The sequence below is a fragment of the Cornus florida genome, unplaced genomic scaffold (genome assembly GCF_030987335.1).
Source record: "Cornus florida cultivar Cherokee Brave unplaced genomic scaffold, ASM3098733v1 CherokeeBrave_3.0.0_Hap2_Chr10, whole genome shotgun sequence".
Classification (NCBI taxonomy): Eukaryota; Viridiplantae; Streptophyta; class Magnoliopsida; order Cornales; family Cornaceae; genus Cornus; species Cornus florida.
The window spans coordinates 33,969,135-33,985,135 of record NW_026775580.1 but is presented as its reverse complement, the minus strand read 5'-3'; the positions used below and the strand labels follow the sequence as shown (position 1 = coordinate 33,985,135).

Genomic DNA, 16,001 nt, shown 5'->3' with positions numbered 1-16,001 from the left:
TTAAACATTGATTGTCAACTTGGAATTGAATGCGAAATCAAAAAGTGGAATCCTTGGATATCTAAGCTCGGAATTCTGCCGAGACCTCAATGGTTGTTCTGGGCATTAACCAGCTAGGAAGACCACCCTAGTGCGCACTATCTCAAATGGGGAGAATTCATACCTCCTGTACTAGAGCCAAACTCTAGCCATGTCACTTATAACAATGTCCCAAGAGAATTCAAAATACATCAATTTCAAAACTTATACATAATATTAAGGCATATATATCACCTTCCATGCACAAGTATTTTGAAACCACACAAATCATGTCTTAGGGTTTTAAGTCTAGAATGACATAATAAATGACAAGTCTTTAACATGATATAATGTGCAAAACAATACCACCAACTTATCAATTTAAGTCATGTCTCAACAACAAGCTCTATACATTAAATCTTAACATTTTAGCAATAAGTTTCTAAAATAATCACAATTATTATTAACAAGATTATAGAATTAACACCACCATAAATATAGCAATTCAAGTCAATAGGAATTGTATATAATATTAATAATTTTATAAGAATTCTATATCACTGCACATGTGAAAATACTAGAATTTAGCATACTACTAAATTATATAATCCTTCTACACATGGTTTATACATATCATACATGCTTAAATCAATAAACCCTAAGTCAAGAAGTGAGGGTTTCCTATAAAATGCAAATTTATCATATTAAAAGCATGTATACAATATATATTAAACCCCAAGTATTATAAAACACTTAAACTATAAACATATTACCACCCCTACCTCAATAGAGAATTGAATATCTATAATCGAAGCAACCAAGCTCAAAATGGAAAACAAGTTTAGGGTTAATGAAGAAGAGAGCAAGAGGAAATTTTTGTATTCCAAGGTTTTAAGTCTAGGGTGAATGGAAGGAGGCCAAAAATAAAGTTAAAGCTATTAACTAAGCTTTTCTCCAATGGTGGCTAGATTAGGGTTTTTAGAAAACAAGTGAAAATGAAAGGGATAAAATGAATATGGTGAGTGGAGGATCTAATATTTCTCCACTCACTATGTGTTCTTACACTACCTCTCACACACACACAATGCAAGACTTATTTTGGTGCCTACACTTGTCACTAATTAATGGCTCCTTCCTAGGCTTAATCTTAAGCCTATACTTGTCAACCATCTTAGCCAACAAGTGCTCCAATCCTAGGCCAACAAGTAGGTGAATCTCCACCCTCCAAATGTCAAGAGATCATGCTCCCAAGTCACTCCACCCCAACGCCAACAAGTGGTTTCATGAGAATGTGACACTTGTCACATTTTTCAAAAATTGTAAAAAGGTCCTTTTTCAAAATATCTTACAAATTAAATTACAAAAAGGTCCCTAAGACGAAAAATAATTACTTTATGTAATTACAAAAAACCCCAAAAATAAGAAATAATTACAATAAAGTATGCATTCATGCCCTTTATGAAAAAGTAAGCAACTAGAATGTATTTTCTACAAAAGTAAAAATACAAATGTTATGGAAATCAAAGATCATGAATGCATGCAAAACCAGAATCAAATCCGAGCGCAACAAGTGAGGTTATGCAAGGAAAAACGATAAACGGGAAAAAGACGAAAAAAGAAAATTGCCGAAAAAGGAAAAGGAGGAAAAAGACCGGGTCATTACAATCTTGTTTGGGATACATGTTAGGAAAATGTTAGGACGTTGGCCTTGCATCACAACATTTTCCAAACGTACATCCCAACTTTCTCTTTTCTATCATCCCACTATTCATCTTTTCTCTTGTTTGGAATACATGTTAGGAAAATGTTTGGACGTTGGCCCTACATCACAATATTTTCCTAACGTACATTACAACTTTCTCCTTAGTAGCATCCCAACATTTTCTTAATGTACATTCCAAAGTATCTTGTATGTATATACAAAAGTTTTGCTTTTTTAATTTCTAACCTTTATTATTTTAACTCACCGGATGGCACAGGTTTTCTGTAATTGTTAGATGGATCAGGTGGAGGACAATTGAAGATATCTTCTAGAGTGTGTTTTGTAGAGCAATTGGGTTAAAACTGACCATAGAGTAAATCAATTGTGGAGAATGAGAATTGAAGATTTGTTGTCTTGTTGAGTCTAGAGGTAGGCTGGTGTTCACTGTATTGAATTGGATTGGTTGTATTCTCTTTTTTCATAGTAAATTTCTTGACTGAACCAAATACTGTGATTTTTTGATCTACCGGTTGGGGTAAGTTATTCAACGTATATCTAGTGTGCAAGTATCTTTATCTCTTTACTTTAATGCGCATATTAATTGCTTATTATGTTATGTGTGATTAATGAATGTTTTGGTGAATATCATGTTTGTATCAATATGCATATGTGCTTAATTGTTCCAAGTAATACACAGATATAATCAAACACTCAAAGTTAGTAAAATAAATTAGGGGCTGATTGATTATTTAGTTTATTTAATTAGCTTTAATTTGTTGATTTGATGAAAATTTTAGTTTATTTAAATTTGATTTTATTTATTTGGGCCAAACACACATAATTATTAATTAAATACAATGTAATAAAATTCATCAATTAATATTAGAATTAATATAGCTTTGATATATTATCTTCCGCACATAATTGGATAAAGTATTGTGTGAATTTTTAATTAAGCCAGAATTGGTATCATAAGTGACCTATTCATATTTGAAGGTCATGTTTGATGCGTTCTTGTTAGTGACTGATTACCGTCTCAATTTGGACCTTTTCAGTTAAACTTACTTCTGAGTTGTCTCATAAAACCTTATTCTTCGAGTGGTATTAGAGCGGATTTTTATGTATTTACTAGTTAATTTATTTTACTTATTTGAAGTATTGTTTTGTTTTATACCCATTTTCTCAAGTTGCATTTTAAATTAAAAGGTTAACTTAGTTTATTGATATACACATTTGAAGTGATATATAGTTTTTAATTTGGTTAATTGTTTTTTCCTATTTGCTCTATTTGTTTATTTGAGATAAATATTTATTTATTAGAGCATAAGTTTCTTGTATTCGATGAATTTTTCACAAGAAAATTCTATTACTAGACCCATTAGGTTCAATGAAACGAATTATACCTATTGGAAAGCAAGGATACGTATGTTCTTGAAATTCATAGACGAAAAAATTGGCAGATGGTCGAGAATGATATGTCCCTCCTCCTACACTGAAGCTGGGGGTATTGGAAAACATACTTATGAATATACTAAAAAAGAATTGTCAGAAAAGAACGGTAATTCCAAAGCCATGAATACCATAACTTCTGCCATAATACCTTCTGAATATAATAAAATCATGAATTGTTCTATCGCGAAAGAAGCATGGAATATATTAGAAAAGATACATGAAGGCACTATACCCGTTAAAATTGCTAAGCTATAAATTTGAAAATCATAGTATGTATGATAGTGAAACTTTTAGTGCTCACTATTCCAAAATAATGAAAATAGTTAATAATTATTTCACACTTGATGAACACATTCCTGAATTTAAGGTTGTAAGAAAAATTGTAAGATTCTTACCAAAAAGGTTTAAAGCTAAAACAACTGTGATTGAAGAAAATAAAGATATTGATTCAATTAAAATAATATATTTAGAGCATGCTTGACTAGGCTTTCTAGAACAATTTTCGACTGACAAACATAATAGGAAAATTCGTTTAGTTTTCACTTTTCTGAAAATTATTTTTGAAATTTGAAATGAAAATTTTTGTTTTCAAGCAAGCCCTTATTCGGAAGATTTGAAATTCATCATTCAATTAAGGACTGCATTTTCTAAACTAGACTATTGATGTTTCAAGTCCAGTTAGGGACACAAAAACAAATAAATCCTAGCTCTATTGAATATAAGTGAAGGCAAGCCCCATGTTGCAAACACAACATAATTAATAAACACAAATTCCATATCATCATCCCAAAGAAAATTTAAAACCACTAGCTTGCCTGTAAGCTTTATGCAAAAGCTATCAGAATCTAACAGAGCCAAAAGACTTTTTTGTGACACTCTTTCTTGAAATATTTTCATGCACAGCCTATATATATATGAGCAATTCTACTGACCTATATTTGCTTCACTAGGTCACAGTGGATGAATAGAATCCAAAAAAATAAATAATAAAAATAAATAAATAAAATTGGTAACTGCAACCCCACACGACCATTTCATTAAACCTGAATTCTCTACGCATAACAATCCATTTTTGTTTTTGTTTGTACTAAGTACAAACATATCAACTTTGATGTGCTGTGAACAAAGAGTTTAAGAAAATTACCCCCAAAAAAAAAAAAAAACGGTGTAAGAGGTTTAATGTGCTTTCAGACTCATTTTTCTAATAACACAACATGGTATTGTGAGTGTCCTTTTATTAGTACAATATTCCTATGCGCGATCAAAAGATATATTAATGTACATTTGTAGATAACGAACACGTCCTTGACAGTCAAAGTGAACCGCTTGAATTGAAATGATCCCATGCCTCCTGTTTGCAAAGAGTAGACAATCTCCATTATTCAAGTCTAAATATTTTGAGATGTTCAAAAAAAATTATGTTGCTATTATATATGTAAGCAGCAGGCAGTTAACAGTATTTGATAAATGATCTTCGGGTTTGCTACATCTAGAAAAACTAGGAAAGAAACTGAACTTGCCATATGACAGGATTGCAATTTATGAGCTTTGCTGACGGGCATAACATGAGCTCTGTTGACTGAACTGACCGTGCGGACAGGGTCAATTGAACATCCAATTAGTATGGATTTTCAGAACAAAAAACAAAGAATGGTATGACCTGACTGCTAATATGAGAACCATAAGATTAATAATAATTGATGCCTCTTATTTTGGGTGCACTTGGACTTCCTACAGAAATTGAATGACTTCATTCCATCTCACATGGCATTGCGAGGTAGACAGCCATATCATAAATGATGTTACAAATTCTTCAAGGAAACCTAAGAATGATTCAATACCATTAGAAGAGTGAATCAAGAAAGGAAATTTTGATTGGAACAACAGTGGAAGACACCTTCAATGCGAGACAAATGGCTCCACAATGGAAAATCGGATTCAAACCCTGAACATAGGACCCTAATCAATATAAATGGAAGTGTAAAACATGAAGTAGCATGAATCAATGTGCATAAGGGGATCCTAACTACCAAGTGACAGAATGGGCAAACACAAAATGTGGATGGGTGATTATTCATGACATTAGTTTATCAATCAGATCATCAGACATCACTTACTTAAAACAAAATTATAAGGGTCGTCAGTATATGAAATTTCTACTACATCTAAACTATTCAAATACCTGCAAAATATCAAAAACTTTCTCAGCAATGTATTTTTGATGAGAAGCGGCACCTTTCTGCTGTAGCTTATCTGGGTGTAGACACAATAAGGCCTTTTGATATGCTCGTTTCACTGCACTTCCTTCAATTATATCAACAAGGGGCACAGGCTTCCATCCACTCTCAGGCCAAAGAATCTGTGTATAATATAAATAATTATTCTATAGAAAGAGAGAGTTCTCAGGAAATTTCTTTTGATAGGTATAAAAGAAAGCAACTAACGAACATCAAAGTGTATCGCCCTAGAAATAATAGAAATGTGACTAGAAAGCTCTAATTCAATAGTGGATAATGGATATATATTCCTAAAAGAAAAAATTAACTGTTAGATGTTTTAGGCATAACAATAGCATCTAAAGTAAATTTAAGAGATAAAAATCACATTTACAGAGAACAAGCTTAGAATATGCAGAATACAGAAAAGTAGTTTGTGCATAGAGAAAATGGACAAATTGTGAATCTAGAATATACATAACCATGCATTGAAAATCTTAGTGCCTGTTTGGTTCAGTACTTTAAGAACAATTTTCAAAAACTGCGAAAACTAAAACATTTTTATAGAAAGTCTGTTCTCTGAAACTATAGGTCCTTTTAAAACTCAGTTTTCAGATATCTATCAACCAAATAAATTATCGGATTGTTTTTCATTTTTCATTTCTTTCAGAAATGAAATTTGTTTTCAAAATATGAACTGAGCAGGCCTTTAATTTTCTTGTGATTTTTGCAAGAAGGCAATGGTTACTTTTCCCAAAAAATCTAAAAAGATGTAGGAATCCCACAAAAAAACTATTGTAGTATTCCCTTTCCTCCATTTTCCATGACCATCCACCTAAACAAAAGCCCCTTAAGTAGACTGTAGAGAACTATGAGTTCTAAAATTGTGGGGAAAATAGTTGAAAACATTTCAGCAAACAAAGGGAGAGTGTGTGTAACAACCCTCACCCTACCCAGACACAATATTGTCCACTTTTTGGCTCTCCCGGACCAAAGACTTCCCAGAGGGGTACCCATCTTGGTACTACTCCAGGTTAAGCATGCTTAACTCCAAAATTCTAATAGGTTCACGACGAGCACGGCTTTAAAACGCGTTGTGTCATAGAAGGGTGTTGAATCTAACATATAACACTTGCCCCATCCACACCCAGGCAATGTGGGATTATGCACCTATAGCTCGCCCAGTGTGGTAGCCTAGTGGTGCCACCTGCACACGCTCACACACACCCACCCACAAGGTCGCCACAGAGTGATTGAACAACGCCAAAGACGAGAGATGGAAGTGTCGAAGAATCAATTTGGATTCATGCCAGGTAGGTATGGAGGCTATCTACTTACTGAGGAGACTAATGGAAAATTTTAAAGAGAAGAGAGACCTCAATATGGTTTTTATTGATGAAAGGAGTAACAAAGGGATACATCGACAGAATAACGGATATGTACGATGGTTGTGTGACTATAGTTAGAACACATTGTAAGGGGGAAAGTGGATTCCCAATTATTGTAGGCGTTTACACCAACAGTCAGCATCAAGTCCATGCCTTTTTGCCTTGGTTATGGATGAGCTGACAAGACATCCCAAGATGAGATTCCGTGGTGTACCTTATTTACCGACGATATTATTTGATGAGACTAGAGAAGGAGTTAATGCCAAATTAGAGGTCTAGAGAGAAGCTTTAGAACTAAAAGAGTTTAAGACCGAATGTATGAAGTGTAAATTTAGTAAAACTAGAAAGACAAATGAGGATGTAATTAGTATTGAGACTCAAGAGGTACAGAAAAGTGTACATTTTCGTTATTTAGGCTCAATTTTTCATAATGAAGGAGAAATTGGAGATAATGTTAATTATGGAATCAAGGTAGGATGGGTTAAATGGAGGAGTGCATCCAGTATATTGTGTGATAGGCGTATCCCTGTACAATTGAAAGGGGTTTTTATCGAGCAGCTATTAGACCAGCCATACTTTATGGTACTAAATGTTGGGCAACTAGGAAAATGAGAGATAATCGGTTAAGATGGTTTGGACGCGTGCAAAGATCTTTAAATGCGCCAATTAGAAAAAGTGACATAGTCCACATTGAGGATTATACTAACATTGAGGATAATACTAGGGAAAGAGGAAGACCAAAGTTAATGTGGATAGAGTTAGTAAATAAAGATATGATAACATGTGGACTAAGTGACTGATTGAGGCTATGGCCTTAAATAGAGCGGAATGGAAATAGAGGACTCATCTAGTCGACCCAAGTAATTGGGAAAATGCTTGGTTGTTGTTGTTTTGGCAGTCATGCAAGAGTTTATCACCAAAAAAAAAAAAAAAAAAAAAAAATCCAAGGTTAAGCATTTAACAATATGAATAGGTGGTTGATATAGTTTCTATTAGGCAAAAGGGGACTATCCGTATTTTTAGTGATAAAATGAAGATAGATATCTTAATTCACAAACCTTTTTTCAGTTTCCAGGATTCCATCACAATTGAGTTCCTACCCTTATTCCTTTTTGAAGTTTAAGAATAAAAAGAGATCCATACTTACATATTGTAAAGTTGACAGCAGTGAGCGAATGTTTCCTGCCTTTCCATTTGACCATTGCCGAATTTTAGCATCTAGAACCTGCAATAAAATTATTACCAGTCAAATTATAGCCTCATATGCTGAAACTAAAAGCAATTTCATCCAAGGGAACACAAAATTATATTACCTGGATATCTTCATCATCTTTGCCAGTTTGAAGCAGTTTGTCCTCTTCATGTGATAATTCTTTTATCTATTCAAAGGCCAAAGTAAACTAGCTCACTAGTAATTACAATTGCAGATAGAAACATATGAAAAATGCTCATACTCTTTTATCACCAAGCTATGCATGGTGTTAAATAATGTGTCAATTTCTATAATACTATGACACCTAGCGCTTCGAATGTGCACATGCATACATGTATATACATAAATAAGAACTCAAATGTATATAATATATTTATTTATAACAGTAGTGGGCGCGTAATTGGCAGGACATGTATGCATATTTATTAAAAGAAGTTGCACCATTTAACTACTTTACAAGGCAGAATGACATTAGAAATCAATTTTGAATAACAAAACTATGTACCAGATAGTTATCTTGAAAGGGCTCGTCTATGATTCCAAGTGGATCCTTAAAACCACCATGAAGTGACTCTGAGAAGAGCATACAAGTAATTTTCGTAATGTATCATGAAAGAACATCTAAATACAGTGTTATGAACTGATCTAATTCATATATGAAGTGACATATTATATCAGACTCACAAAAAATTGGAGAAAATAGGTAGCTAGGTACTCAAAATTATTGAAGGACTAAAATTTTGGAACTGTTCCTAACCTAGCAAGGTCATATTTCTCATATGAGAGGGATTCAAAGAACTAACCGAAACTCCATGCTGAAGCACTATTCGGACCAAAATAATTATCACTCGTTTCACGAATTCTGGTCTTCATGTAAGAATGCTGTTCGTCCAACTGTTCAATATTTTCATTTACCTGTTAAAGTACTAGAATTCAGAAATATATCTTACAAAATCCATATAAACATTCAGGGGAAAAAAAATTGATTTGCATATGGAGATACCAAATTCTATGTATCAAGTTGAGTGAAGAAATATTGTTTTAAAGATCATGAGTGGAATCAAATTTTATTAGTTGAATACCATGACAGGAGCATCTCGCAATGTTCTAATCTTGGTTTCATCAAGCATGTGCTTCTTTCCATCTGTTCCTATTTTGTGAACGTTTGCTTCATTATCTGCCCTATACGTGCCCATCCCTTTCCATCTAGAGCTCTGACGAGTGTCAACATTAATTTTGGATTTTGAAGAAGCTTCCTGGTTGAAGATCTTAACGAATTCTTTTACCTTTCCTTTAACTCCATTTTTCCCAGGATTGTCTCCTGAATTTATGGGCCGACTTTCCAAGCTGGCTTTACTCACTTCTGCTTTCTTTGATTTAATTTTTTTCCCATCATGCTTCTTAACAGTTTTAGTGGCATCAACATTTGAGTGTTTAACTTGAGCCATTTTCACTGATGGTCCTTTTTCTTCATCCTTTATAGATAACTTATCTATCTCTGCACAAAACAAAATGGGTTTAGTATTAGAGGCAGCACAGTTAGACCCAAATGCCAAGTTTGAAACACAAATTACCTTGTCCCTCGTTGTTCTCTTTGAGCAGTGATCGTAGAGATATAAAATCAGGCTTGTGAGCTTCTTGTGTAAATGCAGAATTTTCTTTTACCATTTTTTCACTTAAACCTATCGCAGGCAGAGAATGAGGTTTTGTTTCTTCTCTTTCATCACTTAAGGTAACATCACCGGATACATTTTCAACAGTACTTTGAAAGCTGTTGAGGTATCTTGATTCTGACATGTCAAAAACTGTTTCCTTAACATTTTCACATGATTCTACTCCATTTTGATTGCTTCTTTTAGGAAATGAGACGTTCTCTTGTTTCTCACCTTCCATTTTAGAGGACTCACTGTTTTGTGTTTGTAATTCATTAACCAGACTGTGACTGCCAATCCTTCCATTAGAACTTGAGCATCTCTCAAATTTTCCATCCTCTTTTAGTTTCAAACCATTCCCTCCCCTAAGAGGCATCGGTAACGGTACTCCTTTGCTTGCCCATTTGTATATAGAGAAGTGAAATTGATTGCAACTGCTTGGAGATTCTACACTAATTGAATCTGTCTTTAAGTCAACTCCTCTATCTGTTTCATCAGACTTGACCATGTATGATGATTCCTTACTGCTAAGAGAGAATTCATTGGATAGTCTGTGGCGATAAGATGGTTTAATCTCATTTTTGAACTCATCCTGTCCCTGGATTGCTTGGCTTGAAAATCTAGACAGAGGAGTGCTTGGAGATTCTACGCTACTTGAAACTTTCTTTAAGTTGCCTCCTGTATCTGTTTCATCGGACTTGACCATGTATGATGATTCCTTACTGCTAAGAGAGAATTCATTGGATAGTCTTTGGCAATAAGATGGTCTAATTTCATTTATGAACTCATGCTGTCCCTGGATTGCTTTGCTTGAAAATCTAGACAGAGAAGTGCTTGGAGTATATGGAAAGCTTATACCATTTGAAGTGCCATCCTTGTATTTATATGGACTACGACTACCAGAACCATGTGCAGAGAAGTCCATTGCCTTTGTCAATTCAGCGGGAAGGCTGGAAAATTAAGATGCTTCAAACGTCAAAAGTATTCATATCCATACATTTCTAGAGTAAATTAAATCTGCAACAATAACTGTATAGAGCCTTGGAGAGTGATAAAAGAGAAACACAAAAAGGAAAAGAATAGTAAGACAAGAAAAAAAATGTAGAAATCAGGTCAAAAAGAATTTTTTAATAGAGGGAAAATTTGAGAGAATATTAGGTTGATTGGTTTCCTTCAAGAAGATATTGATGATCTTCAAGGGGAAAACTATATACATCTGCACTTATTAAATTCAAATGAAAATCCAACATTTGTGTGTTCAATAAAGATTTAGACAGAATGAAAAGTTTAGATTAGGAGGCAAATAGCCAATTTGTGCATACTAATGTTAAAGGTTAGTGAGAAGATTATCGGACCGCAATCCTAGGCTTCGATTAGAGTTGTGCAAGGGCGTGATCTTGACCTAGAGGGTGGGTGAATAGGTCTCAATTTAGTTTTTGACTAACTGTAACTGATTTTCAAATTTTAAGAAAACTAACAGAAATATAAAAGCCTAATTAACGAGCAAGCACAGACTTCAATCCATCCATAAAAACCATCATGCATGCAAAAGTATAAAGCAGTAAGAGTAAATCAATCACACATAAAACAGAAGGATTTTTACATAGAAAATCCAAAATTGAGACAGAAGAAAGATGTTTACAACCAAGTTCGTGAGTTACGCGGTACGGAAGTGTGGAAGTTTAATCTCAAACGAAAGACTTAGAAAGGGGTGAATAGATCTTCTTGCTCAATTTTTATGACCGATTAAATTACCAAGTTGATTAACAATTAAATCACCGAATAAATTACCAAGTTGATTAACAATTAAATCTTCACCAATCACAAATAAACAATAAAGTACAGCAAGTAAGAAAAAGAACACACCAGATTGTTTACATGGAAAACCCCAGCGAGGAAAACCCATGGAGACTAGCCGTCTCAGGTAAATCAATCCACTATCTCATAGCAAAATTACACAAACCCTGTCTAAGTCTCATACCTATTACACTTTGCCAAGACCTAGTCGTTGAACAACTGTCTTATCGCTGCGACTCCATGTCCAGTTGCAACAGATTCCAGTCTTACTCCCCAGATCTTGCAGACGGATTCCTGGAAGAACATGATCGCTCCGCGAACAATCTATCCCCTTTGTAATGATTGATTCCCCTTCCTTCCACTCACAAGCGCGAAGATGAAGGAAAAAACTACTGCTCTGATCGAACCAGATTACCCTCAGATGGCTCAGAATGCCTTCGATCAGTCGAAAAGCATCATCCAAAAACACTAGTGTGTTCTAAAATTTATAAAAATACACGCAGAAAAATTAAGACTGATTTTTAATCTCAAAAACTCACTCTAAGCTTCTTCAATCGTGCATGAATCTGTGTATATATCTATATCTTTTACTACTAACCAAGATACGAGTTTTTTTAGGACAAGACAAAGAGAACAAAGAGAATTTCTGAAGAAAACTTGTCTTCCTTTCCCTTCGTTAGATGGAATCCCTAATTATAAGCTATCTTACAGCCCATCAAACCATCTAATTTTGGTATGCAGATCATCTCCTATGATACGCCCCTCAAATTGATGTTGGTGAATCCACAAGCATCAATTTATCAACTAAGAACTGGTGACGAGTCTTAGTTAAGGCTATAGTGAAAATATCTGCAGTTTGGAAATCTGTTGACACATGAAGCAAAGTAACGAGATGATTAACATAGGCTTCCCGAATGTAGTGACAATCTTCCATTAACAACTTCTTTGGATTCTTCAGCATTCGGCCTGAAAAACTAAAATCTCAGCCGAGAGACACCCATCAGCAGTTCCTTAACATCTGAATCAACCAGTAGAGATGAGGAGATGGTGGATCACCTTCTCTGGCATTGCACCACGGCTAGGAAGTGCTGGGATTTGATGCTTGGTTTGTTTGGTGTTCAGTGGGCTATGCCAAGGTCCTCTAAAGGGTTGATTGAGGCTTGGAGAGGTTGCATAGTGGGGGCCCAAGTCCGGAATGTTTGGAGGGCTATGCCATTGTGTGTCTGGTGGTGTCTTTGACTCGAAAGAAACAAGAGATCAGAGGAGACTCTATCTCCATGCTTAAGTTCTCTATTATTATTATAGGGAGAAATTATAGATATTTAAAGGATATCGTAGATTTTTTGGACCCCTTGAAAGTTTAGAGGCCCTTTTTGGCCTTGTGTAGTTCCCTTGGGATATGCTCCCCTTTTGAGCACTTTTTATACATTCTACTTATCAAAAAAAAAAAAAAAACATCAGAGTCAACCAGATTTCTCTTCATAGTGTCTAATGCAGGCCCAATTCTGTTGGTACCTACAAATCTAATAGGTACACATGCTTCCGAATAAACCCTATCAACAAAAGGTTGGTTATCGGCCTCAACAATTTTAACATCGTTCGCATCCCAAAAGATTAGCATTTGATGTAAGGTTGATGTGATACACATATTAGGATGAATCCAATCGCAGCCTAAAAGGAGATTATAGGTTGCGGTTGATTCAATAATGAAGAAGACAGTGAATGGCGTTCTTCCACCAATGGTGACTTGTAAGGGCAGAATGCCTTTTGTATTACTGGATCCTCCATTGAAACCACTTATGGCTACATTGGTTGGAATAACATCATCCATACTTTTGCCCAGCATCTTTAAAGTGGTTGAAGGTATGACATTCACGACTGATCCATTATCAACTAGGACTCTGTTGACTGGTTGACGTTCAATCCTCACCTTGACATATAATGGCCTTAACTATTGAGTCATGGCCAAAGGTGGCTTCTCGAATACAACCTTGTCAGCCTCAGATGATTCTTCTGCAGTAATCAGCCCTTTCTTGGCCGATTCTTCTTCTAATCTTTCTTGATATCTAAGAAAGTTGCATTAACCTGAATATCAGCCGATACAGTACCTTCTTAGATGTTGGCACCAAAATTTGGCAGTACGAATAGTGGGGCAACGAGTATTCTTGACATGGCACCATAAGGTTTGGCCATGTAAGGAACTATAAGAACGAATAAGAACGTGACACATGAGATTGCTACAAAATAGGTAGGCGGCTACCAACTATATAAATAAGATTGTTGTATTTTATCAACTAAAAGAGTTGACTAGTTCAAAGAATTAGTAACGTGTCAGCAAAAGAAATATAGTGGGCCATGGATATTACTCTAAATCAGCAACTAAAGGCCTAAAGGAAACAGTCCAATATGTGGCAGCTATCCAACCCATCTGAATTACCCCCTATTATCATCTCCCTCTCCATTTTGGGAATTTGGAGTTCAAGTCCTTTTAGGACAATAGTGGGTGCCTGTGTAAGTGACCGATTTTAAAAAAAAAAAATAATAATAATAATAAATAAATAAAATAAAATAAAATAAAATTGGAAATCACCTGTCTATTTATTGCTTAGAACAATAAATATTGAACATTATTCAGTCAAATTAAACGAGAACAAAGCCAATACCTAAATTGAGAAGGAACTTATCAACAAAAAAAAATTAAAAAAAAAAAAAAAAAAACCCTGAATTGAGAAGGAATTTATCAACAAAAAATAAACATAAACCTGAATTGAGAAGGAATTGAATTGCTAGACTCGGCCTTGGGCGGTGGCAAAGGGCGGGCAGGGCTTAGAACTCTCGAGCGAAGAGGGTCCGGCGCAGACCTCCTCGGTGAGCTGTAAGATTCGTCGCCTCTAAATATATCGTCAAAGAAATCATCACTCGTATGTCGCCGTCGATTCACGCTCTCGTCGCCGAACACCGGCTTCTCACTCAACCCAGACCACGGACTTGCTGACCAAACCACAACATCCTCTCCTCCTCTACTCGAATCCGCCGCCGACTCTCCGAAACTGTATCGCGTCTCCTGAGTCGAATACCGCCTTGGTGGCCCACCAAACACGTCGCAAAAATCCACATCTGGCATCTTGGACGCAGAATTGGGGTTTCTGAATGATCTCTGAGTACTGTAATTCACTAAAACATTCGCGCTCTGATTGAACCTCTCCATACTAGTAATAATCAAAACGAACCAATTCGATCAATGAATCGCCCACTTCTTCTAGTAATCACTCATATTCAAACTAAAATTTGGCGGGAAACCCTTGATCTTCTCCGCAATCGTTACAGAACTCGTTCCAACAACACATAACATCAACGAATGCACGCGTATATACATACATACATATATATATATATATATATATAAACCCAATTCAAATCTGTACAAGGAGAATTGGAAATGAATTGAAAGAAACAAATTAGACAGAGTGAGCTAAGATGAGCTGTGTGAAGTGAATCTACTTGATAATTGAATCTGAGAGATTGCGTACATGGAATGTGAACTAATCTTGAATTTGGGAAGAAGAAGACAGATAAGAGTGGGGTTAGGGTTGAGTACGAGAGTGAGGATTGAAACCACGAGATGGCCATAAGGATTTGGGGGTTGTGGATAAGAGAGGAAAACTCCAAAAAGGGAATAAGGGGATGTTGATTTTCTTGGCGACCGTTGGCCTCAATTTTTTTGTGACTTCAATTAACTCAGCTTATGTAAGAGCAATGTGTGGGAGGAAGGAAAGAATAATTCATATGCTTCCAAAAAATTGGGGTTGAAATGGGAGGGTGGTGTTTGGTATTATAGTTGAAGATTGTTTGTGTTCGGAGGAAGTGAAAATGACATGAAAAGAATGGATTTGGCTTATCAAGTTATCATCCCTTTTTACTTTCTAAAAGTTTTCTCAATCTTTTTTATTAAAATGAAATAACATAATTGCAACCCAAAACCAATCATGCACCAATTTTATCTAAATTGTACATTGTTTGGTAACCATTTTTGTCTATTGGTTATCAAGTTAAACATAATGAGTGTTTACATATAATTTTTATTTATCGATAAATATATGCATTGTTTGATAATGTAAAAATATTTGTCTTATTTTAAAAAGGCTAAACAGAAAAATATGTTTGTTAACCTTAAACTTTTTTTAAAAAATTCAACACTAGTTTTAAACAAATTATAAAAATTTCTAAGAAGTATCCAATTATCCTCGAACAAGGTTGCTCATAACCTTAACAAATGGGGTGCTCGTCAAAAAAACTATTGATCTTTAATGGAATGTGGCCCTCCTCGTTATCTAAAGCAATAGAGTTGTTTTGCTTTTGAACTCTCAGTTTTCTTCATGCAAAAATGAAATAAAATATAATAGTCATAAACATAAACACATAATCATAAAATGTCGTTTTGACGTTTATAAAATTGGCCTTTGTGAATAGTAATTATATAAGTGAATTTATATAATCGATAAACATAAACAATAGATAACATGTTTTTTTACCAAATATGTTAATATAAATAATAAATTATAA

At 34.8% G+C, this 16,001-nt stretch overlaps 1 protein-coding gene across 5 annotated transcripts; it reads right to left on the bottom strand.

Annotated features, from left to right (window-relative positions):
- Positions 1-4,182: 4,182 nt before the first annotated feature.
- LOC132279451 (J domain-containing protein required for chloroplast accumulation response 1) lies at positions 4,183-15,103 on the bottom strand. Of its 5 annotated transcripts, none has more exons than XM_059781429.1 (9): positions 14,201-15,094; positions 9,564-10,591; positions 9,072-9,487; positions 8,793-8,904; positions 8,495-8,562; positions 8,090-8,155; positions 7,924-8,001; positions 5,408-5,531; positions 4,183-4,523 (listed from the first exon to the last, which is right to left on the bottom strand). In XM_059781429.1, the coding sequence occupies exons 1-9, from the start codon at positions 14,644-14,646 to the stop codon at positions 4,366-4,368; spliced, it is 2,496 nt and encodes an 831-aa protein (XP_059637412.1). In that variant the 5' UTR covers positions 14,647-15,094; the 3' UTR covers positions 4,183-4,365. The 5 variants fall into 5 exon arrangements, 4 of the variants coding, with proteins under 4 accessions (XP_059637412.1, XP_059637414.1, XP_059637415.1 ...); XM_059781431.1 differs by having other exon boundaries at positions 5,355-5,531; positions 14,201-15,089; XM_059781432.1 differs by lacking the exon at positions 14,201-15,094 and adding an exon at positions 11,623-13,952.
- Positions 15,104-16,001: the final 898 nt, after the last annotated feature.